This window comes from Typopeltis vanoorti, chromosome 23 (assembly GCF_054136105.1).
Source record: "Typopeltis vanoorti isolate ZY-2024b chromosome 23, IOZ_Tvanoo_1.0, whole genome shotgun sequence".
In the NCBI taxonomy this organism is placed as follows: domain Eukaryota; kingdom Metazoa; phylum Arthropoda; class Arachnida; order Uropygi; family Thelyphonidae; genus Typopeltis; species Typopeltis vanoorti.
Window position 1 is genome coordinate 2,336,711 of NC_143571.1, and position 20,374 is coordinate 2,357,084.

At 35.0% G+C, this 20,374-nt stretch overlaps 1 protein-coding gene across 1 annotated transcript in view; it reads right to left on the bottom strand.

Moving 5' to 3' along the window:
* LOC150093573 (tetratricopeptide repeat protein 28-like) overlaps positions 1 to 20,374 on the bottom strand; it is a 462,929-nt gene that overhangs the window by 93,447 nt on the left and 349,108 nt on the right. Inside the window, exon 15 of the mRNA XM_090412721.1 lies at positions 7,749 to 7,987. Within this exon, the coding sequence (XP_090268847.1) occupies positions 7,749 to 7,987 (239 nt within the window). The remainder of the gene's footprint in view (positions 1 to 7,748; positions 7,988 to 20,374) is intronic.

Here is a 20,374-nt window from a genome sequence, read left to right on the forward strand (position 1 = left end):
ATCAGTCAATATTTAAGTATCTCTATGACCTCCCTTTACTCCCCGAAGGTGCCCATCATATAATATTACAGATATCTGTCATATGATAATCTTTCATTAAACTTTAGGATGAACTCTCTCACTTGCTGGAAACTTCAGAAATAAGAAAGATCATCTTGCTATATATATATATATATATATACACCTTAATTTATTTTAATGTGAGTCATGCCATAAAAGGTTGTAAACTTATCATATGGATGGTGTAGCATTAGATAATCTGATGTTTCTATTCTAGAGATTAAACGTGGAACTTTTTCTAGCTGCTTCAGGCCTCTAATAAGGAGACTTTCGCAAACATCCATGCTACAGTGAGATTCAAACTTATCGTTAGTTGAAAAGCACAGATACAACCTATTCAGCAAAACATAATCTTTCATTAAACTTTAGGATGAACTCTCTCACTTGCTGGAAACTTCAGAAATAAGAAAGATCATCTTGCCATATATATATATATATACCTTAATTTATTTTAATGTGAGTCATGCCATAAAAGGTTGTAAACCTATCATATGGATGAGCTAGCATTAGATAATCTGATTTTTCTATTCTAGAGATTAAACACTGAACTTTTTCTAGCTGCTTCAGGCCTCTAATATAAATAGTGCATTACATTACACCTTTTTTATATATAAAGAGTGTGTTGCAATTCTAGCTACACTTTAACTCAAAGATAATAATTTTCTTTTCTTTTTTTCGATTGACTGAATAATAAATTATAGTAGTATACAACACCTTTGTCTTAATGTGTTAAGCTTCATGGTCCATAACATTCAAGTAGCTTGGCTTTATATAAACCAAATTAGCATAATTTAATCCTTTGTGTATTATCTCCTAAGCAGGTCAAAGCTAGTAGTTAATCTACATGCTTTGACATGTGTATAGACTAACTACAAATCAGCCAGAGACTAACATGTAGATTCTTGCTGGTCTGTCTGTCTTTTAGGGCTAAAACCTGAGCTTTCAGGAAGTGAAACCATACGAGGTTAGCTAATGCATCTCATTTGAATAGTATACAAGAAATTATTTTTTTGTTTGCTTACTCTAAACTCAAGAGTAAGCAAACAACAATTTGTGTTTGAAGTTACTTCATGACTACTTTTTATGACACTAAAATCTCCAAATGAATAATATGGACTAAATATTTAAAGAAAGTGCTTCCCTTGCAACTGGAGAGGAAAGATATCCAAAGAATGGAAGGAAAAAACTAATAAACTGAAAGTTTTTGATTAATAATTGAAATTTCATTCCATCTTCTGTATCAAGCTAAACAGCTTGATACATTAAATATACTTGGTTTAAAAAAAGCCAAGTCGACAAACTTGTTTTTTTTTTAAACCTAATAATTGTGTGTTCTTCTGGCTTAATTGCTTGTTTTGTGACATGAAAAACCCGTGCGTTTCTAGGAAGAAAAACGTTGCCACTTTTGATATGAGACTGGTATGTCTCATATCAAATAATGTCTCGTATAAGATCCTACAAAATGAAAAACATTTTTATAAAGATTCTATGTGTCCTAGATGGAATTCAAACTTAGATTATCTTTAAAACCAAAGAGCATCACTGAACTATGGCTAATTTTGATAATCATCCCACCTATAGGCAAAATCTCTTGTTAAAGAAAACAACTGTTTCTAAACCTAATTTCATTAATGATGTTATAGTTATTCGTACCTTCATGGTCTGCTATGTTATCTGTTAATGGCATATTTCTCTTGATGGCTGGCTAGTCTATTTTCTGGGGCAGGAGAATACAAAAGATTTTTGTACAGGAGTCTTTATACAAGAATTTTTTATATAAGAGTTTTATGGAAGCTCCACAAGTGCTTTTACAAGGTACTCATGGAACTTCCATATTTATACAAAATTATGCCACAGCAAAATAATTATTTCTTAATCATCAATATTTATTTTATATAATGTAAAACACCATCAATGAACTGAAAAACAATAATAGAAATTTGAATACAAAAGAATAGAGAAATGCATGCATTGCAACAGAATCTCTAAACATGTAGTCAAATAGTGGCTAGGATAAAACAAGATTGGGGGTGTGTGTGTATTCAAAAAAAAAAAATAAAATAAATAAATAAATAAATAAATAATCTTTAATACAATTAAGGATAACTACTTCCCAGACTGATGGAGTGAGGCTTCAGCACTATCTTTGAATGAACATTGAAATTTATAAGTACAGTTATGCAAATGTTCGGTATTATCCCACTGGATCATCCTGTGGCTGGTGTTGTCGATTCTGTGTTGAGCCAGACCACACTTATGAGACTTGATAAGCTGGATATGGCTCTGGGTACTGAAATATGTTTTTTTAACTGATCTTCTATTTGATCAAAATAAGCTGCAGGAACATAGAGCTTAGTAAACACCTGGCAGCAATAATGGTGGCAGATTTTCTTTTAAAGAAATTAGGGAATTGACATTTGGTATGGATTTAAAAGTGGTGATGAGTTGGAATTTCTTCCAAATATCTGCCACACATTTCAAATCACCTTTCAAATAATGTAAGGAATAGGAATTCTGTGTACTTTTTTTGCTATTTCAAGTAACACTCAATAGAAGCTGCTTTCCTTTCTACATAAAATTAACAATTTACATCCTTAAATAAAATTTAGAAGAATTGCCAGGAGGAATATCTTTTTCAGACACATCAAATGAGAATCTAATGGATCACTTTCAACTGCCACCTACCATATTTTATTTATTTTTTTATAAATAAATAAATAGCATTATTAAATGGTTATGACCTAAAATTTGCATATAAAATCAATGACAGTTTCATGCAACATCTTTCAAGAGAAGAAGCAATCTAAAGAATTCCAAAGGCATTTCTGAACATGTGGCAAAGGTTTTGAAGAAATTCCAACCTGCTCCACATTCAACCCCAGCAACCAAATCCAATCTCTCTCTCTCTTTTAACTTCTCCAAGACAATCTATCACCACTGCTGTAAATTCCTGTAACTTGTCTTTTTTTGACCAAACTGGAAAATCAGAGACATACCCAGCTCATCAAACCTCAGAAATATAGTCTGACTGGACATGGAATTGACAACACTAGCTGAAGGATACAACAGCACCATACTTATAAATTTGATTATTTAAAGAAAGTGCTGATGTTTTACTCCATTGGCCTAATTTAAATCCAGTAATAATAATTGTAATGAAAACTGAAAATAACAGCTTCCATTTGGAAACTATTATTATTATTATAACCCAAGATCCCCCATGGAGTCAAAGACTCATTTAGGAGGTCCTTTTATCAAACACAAAGCTCATCATACTGTGCTTTAAACACACTCAAATTCTCTGCAGACACCACACTCTCAGGCAAGGCATTCCAATCATTCACAACTCTGCATAAAAAACACCTGCTTCTCACTCCCCTACTCACACCCTCCTTTATACAGCTTCCAGGGATGACCTCTGGTTCTCCCCTGATCTCCCACAAGTTTCTGTAGAACCACTCCAGCATTGATCCTATAACAACCTTAATAACTTATAGGTCTCTATCATATCTCCCCTCTTCCTGTCCACCATACTCTGCAAGTTGCATCTTCTCAATCTTCCTCATACTCGACATTCCAGAGGTCAGAAACTACCTTAGTCAGTTGCCTCTGGACCCTCTCCAACATCTCTTCATCCTTTCTGAAAACCAGGTGACCAAATCTGGGCACAATAGTCCATGTGTGGCCAAATCAAAGCTTTATACAATGGAACAAGAATCTCCCTACTTCTATAAGTCAATGTCCTCTGCATCATTCCCAGAAGCCTTTGTGTTGTCTTCACAATTTTGGCTATGTGTCCCCTAAATTTCAGATCCTTATCCACTATCACCCCCAGATCTCTTATTTCCTCCGCCTCCAACAATATATCCTCACCAAGCATAAATTCTGCATCCAATCTTTGTTTTCCAAATTTTAAAACTTTACATTTTGCAACATTGAACTCACATCCCCATTCCTGTGCCCAATCACCCAATTTATTCACGTCTTCTTGTAAGGCCACAACATCCTCTCTACTCTTCATGGTTCATCCCAACTTTGCATCATCTGCAAACAACTGAATATCTCCATCCAAATCTTCACCAATATCATTAATATACAAGTTAAACAGCAATGGCAAAAAACAGACCTCTGAGGCACACCACTAGTAACTTTCCTTTTCCTGGATATAGCTCCCCCATACACAACTTGTTGATACTATCAGATAGCCAGTCTCCAATCCAATGCACTAATCTAATATCCAACCCCATCCACTCCAGTTTGACTATCAACTTATTGTGCAGTAATCTATCAAAAGCCTTTGCAAAATCTAAGTATATTACTGTGTATCCTTCTCCTCTGCCCAAAGAAGCTATCACCTTATTGTAATAAGTAAGTAGATTACTAAAACATGACCTCCCTTTAGCAAATCCATGCTGTCCATCAAATATAATACCATTGTTGTCAACCCTATTCTGGATCTTAGTTCTCACAAGCTTCTCCAACAACTGAACTACAACACCTGACACACAGATAGGCCTATAGTTTGATGCTTGAGTTCTATCACCTCCTTTATGAAGTGGCACAATCTTGCCTCCTTCCACTCCTTAGGAACTTGACCCAGTGCAAAACTCATATTAAAAAAATATGTCAAGGTCGGTGTCAACTCTCTGACACATTCCTTCAGAATACGTGGCGATATATTATCAAGTCCCACAACCTTATTTACATCTAGTTTGCTCAACTACTCATACATCTCTTGCTCACTTGCAGTCATTCTCTCCTCCTCATCATCAGCTGCTCTCAATCTCTCCATGAGGTCACATTCACAAGATTCAAAGACCTTTATGAACTGCTCATTAAGTATCTCCACCACACCTTCTGCAACAGCTGTCTTCATACCATTTTCTCCAATCAATGTCATCCTTCCATAATCATTCTTTCGATATGTTGGTTACATATCGAAAGAACACCTTAGGATTCGTTTGGCTTCATTAGCTAACTGCTGTTCATACCTTTCTTTAGCTACCCTCACCAACCAAGTCACCAACTTGCCTGGCCTTTGTAGTCCTCGTGGAATTGGTTATTTCCACTTCTCTTAGGCCTCTTTTCTCTGTATCGCATGCTTAATCTCTTTATTCATCCATTTCACACCTACCTTATTTAACCTTCTCACTCTTGGAATACATTTAGACATTGCATCTACTAGATAGTTTTTGAAAATCCCCCAAGCTGCATTGATCTCTCAATTCTCATTATTCTGATTATTCTCAATAAAATTAAATAATTTATTTTATATATTTTTAATATATACATATATACATACATACATATATATATATATATATATATATATATATATATATATAAAAACTAGATGTGTAGAAGGATGCTAATGTAATTGTAATGCACACATTTCTTTATTCTTTTATATTCAAATTTCTATTTTTCAATTCACACTGATGATGTTTTACAATACATAAAACAAAATATTTGTGATTAATAAATAATAATTATTTTGACTGTGGCATACACGTTTTGTATATACTCTGTCATATGCTAATTCACCTTCAGTTCCAAAGTAGTACAAAATATTCATGTACAAAATATTCACTCCTCCACCTGCATATTAAGGAAATGCTCTTACAAGTTTTACACAGACCAATATTAGTTAACTATACAGGTATCCCTTGCTTAACGTGGTTTTGCTTAACGAGGGATTTGATTAATGCAGTGAAATTAATTGCGGTAATCCCTTGATATACGCGGCAAGAGTTTTGATTAAGGGGGCTTTTAACCCTGCGGAGCTCGCAGCTGATTTGGCAGATACATGCAAAATGTTTAATATAAATATTCTTACACAATTCAGTGTATAGTTTGGAGGTCATGAGTAGCTGTGCATTCATATGTTATGAGTGATATTCCACAGTTTTTTGCTGTCAGTTTGGTTTAACACATGTTATGTAAAGGTTTGTGATATCTGACAGTAAATCGAATCTGAGAGATACCGCGCCCTCCAATGTCAGTATAATATGGTTTAGTTTTTTTTTTATTATTCTTTGTTCAATAATTTCTAGATTGTAACTGAAAATGAATAAACCATCCTGTATTACTGAAATAGAGAGCCAAAGGCTTATCTATCATACATGTCCTCTAGGAGATGTGCTTTACATTATGGAAAATACTAAGGAAAGAGATCTAGCGCTTACTCCACCTTTACTACAAGTTGCCCATAAGGTTGCTTATGCTTGCATCCGCTGAAACTTTTAGTTTCTATATATTTGACACAAAACTCTTGTAGTTTCTATATTCGGCTGTGAAATAATGTTGGATTGAATATCCACTTAATTTGTACCATCATGTATTATATTTGCAGTGTTTTTTCTTTATGTTTTATTGCTTGTTTGCCTGAGGTCTGGAGAGTCATTTTGCCTGTTATCGTAGAATTTATGCTGATAAGAAAAAAACAAAAACTGTTCAAACGACTCTTGATAAAAAAATGGCAGTAAATAATGTAGGTACAAGTATTTATTAAACATTTACTTTGCATTCATTTTTTATCTTTCCTAAAAGAGTACCATATAAAACGAATTATTAATACAGTAATCTATCATGAACGAATGATAGATTACTATCATTCGTTCATGATAGATTACTATCATGAACGAATCTATCATGAATGTATAATTTTTACCATTGATTATTAGATTTGATTAACACAGTAACATCGAGGGATTAATTAACCGTGTTAATCGAGGGATATCTGTATACATATATTTGGAATTAAGGAACCAAAATGCATCAATACATGAATTTTGGTTGTCTGTGGAAATTTTTAATTAAGCTCAACAATTATCTCCTGCAGTCACTCAACATGAAATAATCATTTTGTTTGCTGAGGTAAAATGTAATGAGTTTCTTTGATCATTTCATTAGCATAACTGCAAGAAGCCATGTTAATTTATTTGTGACCTTCCACAAAGAAGGCATGTCTGAGGTCTATGCTGGTTTCTGCAGTCAAAAACTCAATCACTACATGCTGATTCATCTCTGCTAACATCATCTGCTCAAGCAGCACTGTTTTCACTAATTTGAATATCTCTTAATGGGAAATGCTAAACCATGCCAAAGTGTGGAAAAAGTTGAATGACTGAATGTCATTTAGTTCATATTGCTATGTAGGTTTGTGTGTCATTAAAAAAATAATAATAAATAAGTAAAAAAACTTATTTATTAGTACCCTCTTGTACATTCTATGGCATCTTGTACACTGCATTGTGAGGTTTGAAATTTTAAAGGTTAACACCATAAAGACTAGTTTAAATGAACTAGTGAGTAAAATGAATAAATGAATAAGTAAAATGAATAAATAAATTTAAACGAATAAGTGAGTAAAATTAAAGGGTGCAACATGCACATAACAGCATGCATGTCTTTTATGTTTTCCATTTCTGAAAATTATTTATCCATATTCTTCATGATTTCTGCATTTACAGCACTTTCCTGATATATAATTGCAATTATAGAGAATTTCCTGCATTGTTACCAGATAACACTTCAAATATCAGAATATGGGAAAGTATGTTTTACATTTCTAATGCCAAGTAGTATTAAACCAAAATGTTATACCTGAAAATAAAAATATTTAATATGGCTTATAATTTTAGCATAATAAATAACATATTTGGAATTATTTATTTATCTTTATTTACCTGATTTAATCTATCTCCCAGTTCTTCTAGATGATGGCTCCATACATCTCCTGCTTCACTTTCTGTCTCACTTGTAATGCCCATACTCTGTGTGCTTGTTGCTTCGACACCTAAGGCCTCTCTGACATGTGTTACATATTGTTCTAACAGGGAACTTGTTATTGGAATTGAGCCAGATTGGTCAGTGCCATTTTCTGTTTCAACATCACTAATATTACTCTCATGGAAAGTCACTACACCTATTCAAGAAAAACACAAATAACATCAAAATATTTTCAGGTCAAGGCTGTATTCATGGGTGTGCGAACTGTGCGATGGCACAGGGCCCCGCAAAGCACAAAAAATTGAAAATCGATTAATTTTTTTAATTATTATATAAATTAATATTGTAATTATTAATACAAAAAGAAGCGGCTGAGGAATGTCAAAGAAATTCACTGTTTAAATTTATGAAGTTGAACTCATATAGTGGCTCAGATATATTAGTTGATAACGGAAGTTCTGAAATAACTACAAACAGTTCTTCAGCTTCAACATTAATTAATAATGAGAGTTCTGAAATACTCAAAGGAAGTGGAGAACATGATGCATTTGGTCAAACAATGAGTATTGAAGATCCTAAAACTGAGACATCAGAGGAAGGTGAACTATTTACCATTAATGATCCAGCAACATGGCCCAAAATTTTGAACAAAGCAACATTAACACAAATTGTACAATGTGGTCCACCGTCTCCTCCGACTGAAAATGATTTTCCAAAAGATGACAACAAGAGGTGTTTTTCCACAGCTCACTATGTTAGGACAATTGCAAATGGAGAGAAGCAAAACAGAAGATGGCTTGTATATACAAACTCTTCCAACTCTATTTTTTATTTTGTTGCAAATAATTTTCTTCTGATGATAATTTTTTATATAATAATGGCTTTTTTGACTGGCGACATGTAAGTGAAAGATTAATGTTTATTTATATGCATAAATATTTTTCATATTTGATTTAATTAATTAATTAACAAGATAGTCTTCCATTTAAAATTTCCATAAATGTTACTAACTTTCAGGGGCCCCACTTTTCCAATTCACACAGGGCCCCGCAAAATGTAGAAACAGGCTTGTTTCAGGTGTTTTGTACGTTATTATATACAAAGGCCAGGAATAATGGAAATGAAACTGTTTCATTAATTGAGTTTATTCATTGAAAAATTGTTGGAATAAGTGAACCATAGTTGAATGAGGATGATATCCTGTTGGGAATAAAAATGAAAAGGTACAATGTTTTTTGCAGGGATAAAAGGACAAGAAGAAAGAGGGAGTGCTGCTGCTGATGATAGCATGGGAATTATGTCTACATATAAGGTAGAGATATAAGAAGGAAATAGTGATAATGGTGAAATAGTGATAAGTTTTGAGGCAGTGTAGAGGTGCGAGATGGAGATTGAGGACAGTGATATTTATTGTGGGAAGGTTTTTTTTTTTTTTTTAAGTTGGATGTTGCAATAGGCCAGGGAATGGGGAGGTTGGTAATGAAGAAATGTATAAGACTCTTAGGTTAGTTAACAAGAAAAGGGTGATCATTATGAGTGATTTAAATTATGGAAATCTAGAGTGGAATGAAGAGAGAGCATTTGGGAATAAGGAAAATGAATTTCTTGAGAGAGACAACTATCTTAAGGGGTATGTAAAGGAGGGCATGCAAAATTTGAGAGTTTTTTATCTTATCATTTCATCAGAGAATGTAATTGTGAGTGGAGCATCATGTTTCCTTCCAGTTGGTGACAGTGATCATGAAAATCAGTGGTGGATAGCCATATGAAGAATTCTGTGAAAAAAGGATATATGTAGAATTACAAGACTGGTGATTATAAGACGCTTAGGAGACAGATTGAAGCTATAACATGGAATGAGGACTTGAGCAGTAAGGAAAGAAATACTGCTTCAGAACGGACAAAGAAATACCTAACAGCATCAATTTGTGAACGTAATCCAAAAATCAAAAGTCTGAATAAGGCAGATGTAAAATGGATGAATGAGAGGATTAATCATGAAATCTGGAAGAAGATGACGGAAATTTGGAGGCAGTGCAAGATGAATAATAGTAATAATCAGTTGCAGAATAAAGGGCAGATCAGGTGGGTAACTTAATTGGTAAGTCAGCAACAGTATGATCAAATCAGACCAAGAAAAATGGCAGGAATTTCATGATGATGATATTTCTATCTTCTAAGGCACTTCGTACCGTATCAATCCACCTATATCTTGGTCTTCCTCTGGGTCATTTTCCTGCCAACCTGGCAGACAACGCTTCTTTTGCTAATCGTTCCTGGCCCATTCTGTTTAAGTGACCATACCTCCTGAGATTAGCTCTGCTAATGCATTCCTGGATGCTGACAACGTCAAGTTCTTTCCTAATATGCACGTTTTTAATATGATATTGCCATTGATGCCATCTGTTTATGCTCCCAATCTTTCTCAGGACTCTCATATCTGTGGTCTCTGGTCTTTGGTCAAGTGTTTTACTTCTGACACAGATCTCAGATCCATAAGCTAAAACTGGTTTGAACACCGTCTTGTATACAGCTAATTTAGTGTTCCGACAAATTTCTCTCTTATACCATATGAATTTTTTCAAATGACTTCCTACCATACCAGCTTTGTTGATTCTGTTGTCTATTTCCATATTTAATTTACCATGTTCACTAAAAATTGTGTCTAAGTAGCTAAAATGTTTTATTTGTTCCACAAGTTCTCCGTTCACAATGCAGTGGACATTTTCAACGATTCTGCCTATTTTCATTGTCTTTGTCTTTTTATGGGGTGCTTAAGGGTCAAAGCTGTATAACTGAGAGGAGACCTCCACATAGCCTTTAAAGGAATGTGGAGAACCGACCAGGGCTTCTGACCTAATGTCCAATCCTCACCTTCTCGTGGTGCACCCTGTTGGGTATTTACTTTGATACTGAACGAACGAGAATGGGCTGGCAATTTGTAATTTAGCCGACCAAATTGTATTCTTATTGGTTAAACCAAAATAAAAAATGATGGTACAACATGACATAAATTCATGCCGGCTGGGGCATCGCTCGGTTAAACAAGATCCACATTGTTTTTGCCAGGGAACCAGGGCAAACAGCGAAAAGTCAGCTACTGGAACAAATCTGAAAACAAACTCCAACTCAACATCACAAGAGTTAAAGATCAGTGCTATCAATGTAAGAAGCCTGAATGGCAAAGAAATGGAGTTAGCTGAGGAATTAGATAAGTACCAGATCGACATAATAGGGGTGACTGAAACAAAAAAGACCATTACTGGTGAGATCTTTCTCAGCAATAAATACAAAATGTTATATTCAAGCAATGACAATCAAGGAAAAGAAGGAGTAGCCATAGTATTCAACACAAAATACGAGGCTAATCTTCTTGAATGGCAGTCAGTCTCAAGTAGAGTAATGTGCACAAATATGAGAATGGGGAACTGGACAATGAGACTTATTTGTGCCTATGGTCCCACAGAAGGTTCTACTAAGGAAGAAGTGGAGGAATTACTTGAGGCTTTAGAAAAAGCAACTGACACAAAGAAAAAGGAAAAGTTGTTCCTTGTTGGGGATCTAAATAGCAGAGTAGGAAATGATTGTGAGACATACAAAAATATTTTGGGAAAATTTGGAGAAAAGAGCAACGCTAATAATAATGGCAAATATCTGTGGATTTCTGCTCAGGACATGGACTGGTTATTACTAACACCATGTTCCAACATAAAAATGTGCACAAATTCACATGGAGAGAAGAGGCAAGGAATAAGAAAAGTCTCATTGACTATGTTATTGTTGATAGTGATGTTTTCTCCCTGGTGCAGGACACCAGAATGTACAGAGGATTTGAAATTGGAAGTGATCACTATTTAGTCTTGAGCAGAATAAAATTGAATTTCATACTGAAAAGAATAACATGTAAGAAAGTTTTAAAGCGAATAAAAGTTGAGCAGCTCTCAGATGTGAACTGTAGACTAAAATACAGAAATATTATTGAAAAGAAAATGAAAGAGTTTGAGAACAGGAATCAAATCTTGGAGATTCAGTGGCAAACTCTGAAGGAAACATTGATTAATTCTGCCAGAGAAGCATGTGGTGAGGTTGTGTGCAAGGATAAAAAAATCAGAACTCCCTGGTGGACACAGGAAGTTAAAGAGGCAGTGAAGGAAAAGAAGAAAGCATATCAAAAGTTCCTGGCAAATAAGTCAGCTTTTACTCTTACAGAATACAGAGACAAATGTAAGAAAGCTAAACAGTGTGTAAAACTAGCTAAACAAAAATCATGGAAGGACTTTGGCAAGAATATAGAAAATAAATATCAAGAAGGTGGCAAAATATTCTGGAGGTTGTTGAAGAAACTTAGGAATGGAGGAAAGAGTGCTGTAAAAGGAGTTAGAGATGATAAAGGTGACATGAAAACTGGAGAAAAAGATATCCTTGAAGTATGGAGTAATTACTTTGAAAAACTGCTAAATGAAACAAGCAGTGATGACAGCACAGTGATAAAAAAAACACTGACCAGGCATGCAGTCAGGAATACATATCCATATTTGAAGTAGAAAAAAGCCATCAAAGGCTTGAAATGTGGAAAGGTAGCAGGAGTAGATGATATTCAACCAGAAATGCTGAAGTATGGTGGTATGAAAGTCTTACAGTGGCTGCACTGCATAGTTCAGAAAGCCTGCACAAAGGGACGAAATCTCGATGATTGGAGTAGAGCTCTCATAGTACCCATATATAAAAAGGGAAATAAAACTGAATGTGAGAATTACAGAGGTATTTCCCTACTGAGTGTTCCTGGCAAGATCTATGCAAGTATACTGGAGAAATGGTTGAGAAGAATTGTGGAAGAAAAGCTTAGTGAAGAACAAGCTGGATTCAGGCCAAATAGAGGCTGACAGGATCAGATTTTCACTTTATGACAAATAGTCGAAAAAGCATGGGAATATAACAAAGATCTGTATTTAAGTTTTGTCGATTTGGAAAAGGCATATGACAAGGTGCCAAGAGAGAAGCTATTCAATACGCTGCAGTTATATGGTGTTAATGGGGCATTATATCAAGCAATACTTAGTCTTTATTTGAGTTGTAAGTCAGTAGTTAGAATTGAAGGAAGTACAGGAAGATGGTTTAATGTTAAATCTGGTGTGATACAAGAATGTACATTATCCCCTCTGTTATTCATTATCTATATGATCACATTATGAAGGAAAGTGGTATTAAACCTGATATCAAAATTGGAGATGTTAATGTGAGCTCTTTGCTTTATGCGGATGATGTTATACTTCTAAATAAATCCACTACAAGTCTGCAAGATTCTCTGACTAAATTGAATAGCTGTTGTAATAAATATGGTATGAAGGTCAGCAATAAAAAGACAAAGACAATGAAAATAGGCAGAATCATTGAAAATGTCAACTGTGTTGTGAATGGAAAACCTGTGGAACAAGTAAAACATTTCAGCTACTTAGGCACAATTTTTACTGAAGATGGAAAATTAAATATAGAAATAGACAACAGAATCAGCAAAGCTGGTATGGTAGGAAGTCAATTGAATAAATTCATATGGAATAAGAGAGAAATTAGTCGGAACACTAAATTAGCTGTATACAAGACAGCGTTCAAACCAGTTTTAACTTATGGATCTGAGAGCTGGGTCAGAAGTAAAACACTTGACCAAAGGCTAGAGACCGCAGATATGAGAGTCCTGAGAAAGATTAAAGGCGTGAACAGATGGCATCAATGACAATATCATATTAAAAATGAGGATATTAGGAAAGAACTTGACATTGTCAGCATCCAGGAATGCGTTAGCTGAGCTAATCTCAGGTGGTATGGTCACTTAAATAGAATGGGAGAGGAAAGATTAGCAAAACAAGTGTTCTCTGCCAGGTTGGCAGGAAAAGGACCCAGAGGAAGACCAAGATATAGGTGGATTGATACGGTACAAAGTGCTTTAGACGATAGAAATATAAGATCTGATAATGTTGGAGTCTTGACAAGTAACAGACTGATTTGGAGGAAAATTGTAGATAGGAAGTTAGTAATGATGTAAATTTTTCATGTAGTACTGTCATATCCTGTACACCCCTTGAGGATACATGGCAGGAATTTGATGATGATGATGATTGTCTTTTTATTGCTGACCTTCATACCATATCTATTACAACATCTATTCAATATAGTCAGAGAAACTTGCAGACTTGTAGCGGATTAATTTAGAAGTATAACATCATCCGCATAAAGCAAAGAGCTCACATTAACATCTCCAATTTTGATATCAGGTTTAATACCACTTTCCTTCATAATGTGATCCATATAGATAATGAATAACAGAGGGGATAATGTACATCCCTGTCTCTCACCAGATTTAACATTAAACCATCTTCCTGTATTTCCTTCAATTCTAACTGCTGACTTACAACTCAAATTAAGACTAAGTATTGCTTGATATAATGCCCCATTGACATCATATAACTGTAGCATATTGAATAGCTTCTATCTTGGCACCTTGTCATATGCCTTTTCCAAATCGACAAAACTTAAATACAGATCTTTGTTATATTCCCAAGCTTTCTCAACTATTTGTCGTAACGTGAAGAATTGTTGATAGGAGGTTTATTAATGTAAACTCTTCATGATACATGAAGAGTTTACATTACCTGAAGAGGGTATACAGGGTGCTATCATAGGATCATATCCCCCCCCCCCCAAGGAACACACCAGGAATTTGATGATGAAAATGATTAAAAAAAACATATACCTCAAAAATGTAGATATCATGAATATTGTTGACATTATATCTCTATTTACTAATGTATCACTAATAGACACCTTTGATTCCATACTGCACAGCAATATACACATCCAAAAGGAAGTGTGCTTTGCTTTTTGAGATACCCATACTGGCCACTAATTAGATACCTTTATGCATATGTATATAAACATCACTTATGCAGAGTATATGCAAAATACTTGGTCACATGTGTCACCACATGTTCTACACAACTATTTAATAATGCTGCTGCTCAGTAATCGTCAATAGCATTGATCACAATGAGAAAAACACAAAGGATTGTTTGAAGTTCAATAAAAGGTTATTGTGGATGCCCATCTGACTGAAGTCACGATTTGAAAAGCAGTGCTGAATGGTTTCTCAAAAGGTAAGATATCTCAAGTGTTTAAACAGTGGGAAAATAACCAACAATGTTTGTCTAAGAGGTGTAACTGTGGTCCTAAAACAATCTGTCAGAAATGAGATCACCTTCATCTGAGAAGGCTTGTGTGGACAAACAGAAATTTCTATCCACAGCAACTGACTGAAGCATTTTATGAAGATTGTTCTCAACTCATATCTCAAACTATGCACAGGTAATAGAAGAGGATTGGTATTGGCAGTTGCATGCCTATATGGAAACCACTGATTTTTTCTGCAAAGAACCAGAAAGTTCATCTGCAGTGGTGTTAGGAACACTGTGACTGGACACTGGAATACTGGTAAAAAGTCATGTGGTCTGGCGAGTCATGGTACACCTTGTTCTGTATCAACAATAGGCAGAGAGTTTGGCAGGATGCACATGAAGCAATGAACCCAGCTTGCTTTGTAAACACAACTGGAAGGTAAGGTGATCTCCAAGGAATATCTGAACACTGCTGCCAATCGTGTCCATCCTGCAATGTTGAATTTTTATCCAGCAAGTGAAGAGGATATACAGGGCGCTATCATGTTGTTGTTGTTTTATCGATGACAATGCTACTATTTATCATACAAGAATTGTTTGACAGTGGTTCAGCAAGTATGACAATAACTTCCACCATCTTTCCTGGCCCCCACAAAGCCTGGCTCTGAATCCCCATTGAGAATGTATGGGACATCTTAGAAAAACAGATCTAGAAGCAAAGTCCTCTTCCATCAAATCTGAGCCAGGTAAAGGATTGTTTGGTGAACACTTGGTATGTTAGAGACAGAGATGCAATCCAACACCTTGCCAAATCTATGCCAAACCACATATGTGCTGTAATTTGGGCTAAAAGAGGTATTAAATAAAATACCTCTTTTAGCCCAAATTATTTAATACCAAAATGGTATTAATAAAAGTTTCTAATTCAATGGCCAGTGTATGTATTATTGATGGGAAGTCAATAGTCTCTATATACAAGTAGTCTAGTTGTGAAGATATTTCACTTTCTTTTTTTCTTTTTTATTTATATACATTTTATCAATTTTATATATATTTTTTGTATTTTTAATTTATCTTTTTCATTTAATTTTCATCTCCCACCTAAAGACAATCACAAGCATCCATCACTACAGCAGATTCGAACCTGCAGTCTGTTGGTTGGAGAGTGAGTATGCTAACAACTCTGCCAAACAGGCATACATGTCACCTTTGTTTCCTTACAGGATTAAACAAGAATACAATTTCTTGTCAAGTATAATTCACTTGATAAATTCCCATTCTCTCCCCATAGATATTTCAATTATTCAGATTTATATCTTCGTGGGTTATTTTAGATGGAAAGGAAAAATATACAAACAAATAGATGGGATAGTAATGGGTTCCCCCCTCTATCCCACTTCTATATAAAACAGAGAACCACCAAGCATTAACACAGTTACACTTAAACCTGTGGTCTGGCTGCAGTATGTATATTGTTTGCCATTTGGACTTATAGACATTAGTGAATTGACTAACAGCAGATGACATAGTTACAAGGATAGATTGTGAAGGGTTAATATTCTCAGGTAGGTAGAGAAGATAAGATGGGGATGGTACTGCTGATGATAGCGGATAAATTGCAGCCAAAAAGAATAGGAGATAGGCAGGAGGGTGATTGTTCATTTGAAGCAGTCTGGTGTGGGATCAAAGCCAGTAAGACAAAATATACAGTTGGTTGTTGCTATAGGCCAGGAGGTTCCACGGATGAGCTGAAAGACATGCATCAGCAAATTAATACAATGAGTGCAGATCAAGTGATTATTATGGGGAACTTCCAACCATGGAAATATAGACTAGAAGGAAGACAGATCTGGAAGAAAATGGAATTTATACACCTACTAAGAGATAATTAGACACGGGGTGAGGTATGAAATTATTGGACCTGGTCATAAGATCGAAAGAGCTATCCATAATCAAGGTGAGCACATTGCCTCCAACTGACAATGTGGTCTTGACTTGGAATATTATAAAACATAAGGAATATTCTGTCAAGAAGGGGTATATGCAGAACTACAAGGCAGGTGATTATGACAAGTTTAGGAAGAAGCTCGAGTCTGTGCCATGGTGGCATAAACCCTGCAAGGGATTGATGTTAGTAGTGCATGAGAGATAGTGAAGAAACATCTAGAGGAAGCAATATTAAATTGTATACCTAAGGTAAGGAGGGTTAATCAGATAAGAGTTAGAAGGATGAGTAATATCATTAAGCACGACCTGCAGAAGAAGAAAATACTGTGGAGGGTATATAAGGAGAAAGGTGACCAGCATGGTAAGGAAGGAAGGCAAAATCAGATTACAAGAAGAATCTAGCCAAGCATGCCAAAGGAAATCCCAAAGAGTTCTTTCATTATGTGGCAAGTAAGAGGAAGAATGACTATGGAAGATTAACCTTAGTGAGTGCTGATGGTAACGAGGTGACAGAAACAGATAAAATAGTTGAGTTACTAAGTGACCACTTTGCAAGGATATATCACACAACTGAGGTTAATGCTCTGTCATATGTGACAGAGACACATGGGAACAGAAGTGGATGAATTGGAGGTTCTTGGGATGTTGCAGAATCTCAATGTGAATATAGCTATGGGATTAAATGGGATATCAGCTCACATTTTAAGGGAATGTGCAAGGAAACTGGCAATACCTCTGACTAGGTTCTTTCATTTAAGTTTCAGCTCTAGTAGAGTTCCAAGGGAGTGGAAAGAAGGCAAAATACCTTTGTATAAGGGAGGTTCTAAGACTGCAGTAGCAAATTATAGATCAATCAGTATTTCAGGAGTGGTGGTAAAAGTACCAGGAAAATAGGTCAAAAAGAGAATTCAGAAATGGATGGATGGATAGGAATATGATACTCTATGAGGGACAACATGGCTTTGTGAAGGATCAGTAATGCCTTAGTAATTTACTTTTTATAATGGAGTGACAGCTGAGTTGGATAATGAAAATGGCTACACAGAGATTCTGCTGGATTTTGAGAAGGCATCTGCATCTGACAGAATACCACATGGAAACCTATTATGCAAATTAGAACAAATGGGATGGATATGACACTGGTTATAGACTAACACTGGTTATGTGGATAAGAGGGTGGCTGCTGAACAGATATCAAAAAGTGGTATATGGAGGAACAGAATCCAGGCAAAATCAGGTGACTAGTGATCTAAGGCAGTGGCCCACCCAGGGAGGGGGCCAAGCGCCCTCCCCCCCCAAAAAAAGAAAAAATTAAAAAACACTAGAAAATTTTCCAAAATAATTCTCCTAATTAAAATTCATTTTTTATTTATGTTGTGTCATGTCTTCTGTTTCTATACTACTTATGAATTAGGGGTCACATAAGGTGAGAGAAAACCCTATAGCAGTGTTTCTCAACCTATGGTCCGCGATGATGGGACAGATAGTCCACAGGCTAACCAAATAAATCTATATATTTTAATTATCCAAACAGAACAAATTAAAATTGAATAAGTAAGTAAAAATTATTAAAATAAAATGAATACTTAAAAAAAAAAAATAGCAGCAGAATGTTCATTCCATGAACATTCTACTATTTTAATTTGTAGCGGCAGAACGACGAATAATAAAAGAGGGGTGAAGTGCAAAAACAATATGGTTTTATTGCTTCCACAATCCCTTGCTGTTTTGTCAGATTTGAAGTGAACATGTGTTATCCACATGACCACATTTAAACCAATTGCTTGTCGTTTATTGATTTTTATTGTTGAAGGTTTTCCTCCTTCAACCAAGGCTCAATATATCTTCAGAAGTGCTAATACTTAGACAAAATGTGTTGTGAGTTAACTCCAGTATTTATATATTTTTTGGAAATCACGCGAAAAGCAAGCTGACAATTGAGTTGAAATGCTAACTCTCTTCAACCGAATTCCAATATGTGAAACTGCTATAACAGCATTCACTATATATATATATATATATATATATTAGGATAACCAAGCAATTTTATATGCTTGGTTATTTATATATATATATATATATATAGATATAGATAGATAGATAGATAGATAGATATCTTAGTTTTAACACTTTTACGAATTTTAACACTTTCGGTTGAATTTTATTGCTGTCAAGCAAACTCACACAATCTAATTAATAACAATAGTTTTTAGTTACATACTGTGTTTGCCGGTGCAACATATGGTTTTGCTTGAGTCTATATATACAGCATAGTTTCTGTATGAGGGGACATGTGATGTATTAATTAGTATCATTTTTTATCCTAGTTGTCTCTAATTGCACTATTTGTTGAGAAATATATTACACAGACTGCGTATACCTTATTCACTGATATAATAAAAGTACTTGTTTTTCTTGCCTCTGCAATATAGTGGCTATTGGGAGAGGGCGTGTTGTTTACCGGGGAAGCAAGTTACTATCACCCTGCCCTGAACGTGTTTCAGCTTTTTTTCATTTGCGAGATATATGCGAAACTTTTTCATTTCTTTTTCGAAAAATAAGATCAGGGGTGAAAGTTGTATGCGAGTAAGTATGGTATTTCAATTATAGATAAGTACATTGGTACCTTTTTAAACGGAAAAATATCTTGGATGACAGTGATAATACAAAATGAGTTTGTAATGATAGTTTGTGTGTAGTTTCTGAAGAGAAAAGAGATCTGTAATGAATCCACAGAAACAAAGAATTCCCATCAGTTGCAATGCGATAATATTAATACGCTTAACGAAAGGAAAGATTTGCTGACTTGCTGGACATTCGACCAGTGGATCGCATTCAAAGGTAAATACAATTGGTTAATTTGTAGAAACATTTTTCTATTTTGACTTTTCTCCCTTTATGGTAATTATGCCTACATAATTGTGCTATTATTCAACAATTGTTTACAATTTTGAATGTGTATATAAAGTCAATATCAACAGTTGCCTGATTATGAACGCGTGATGAAAGGGACGGGGAGGTTTGGAGCTTCCCCAGATAGTATTCAAAAGATAAATATAATTGGTAATTTTGTATAGGGCCCCGAAACTTATTAGTTTAGAATTTAACCACTGGGAAAGGGTTTGTGTCCACCTCAAAACTCTGAAACAGAATTTGGAAACATTTTCCAAATAACTTTTTATGAGAAATTTCTGTGATTTCACGATAGGCTTGCAGTCATGAGAATGACCATTTGTTATCCAAAAAAGAGCAGCTAATTGAGCTTTCAAGTGACAGTGGGCTTAAAATGCAATTCCGTGATCGTGGTTTGGCATGATTCTGGATCTCACCTTCAGTGAGAAGTGAATTTCCCGAATTATTTGAAGTCGAAAATCTTCATGCAGTTTCCTTCAAATAAAAACAAAATACAGAATCCGTCTTAGTGCGAGTGCTGATCTTCGACTGAAGTTGACCAATACTGAGCCAGATAT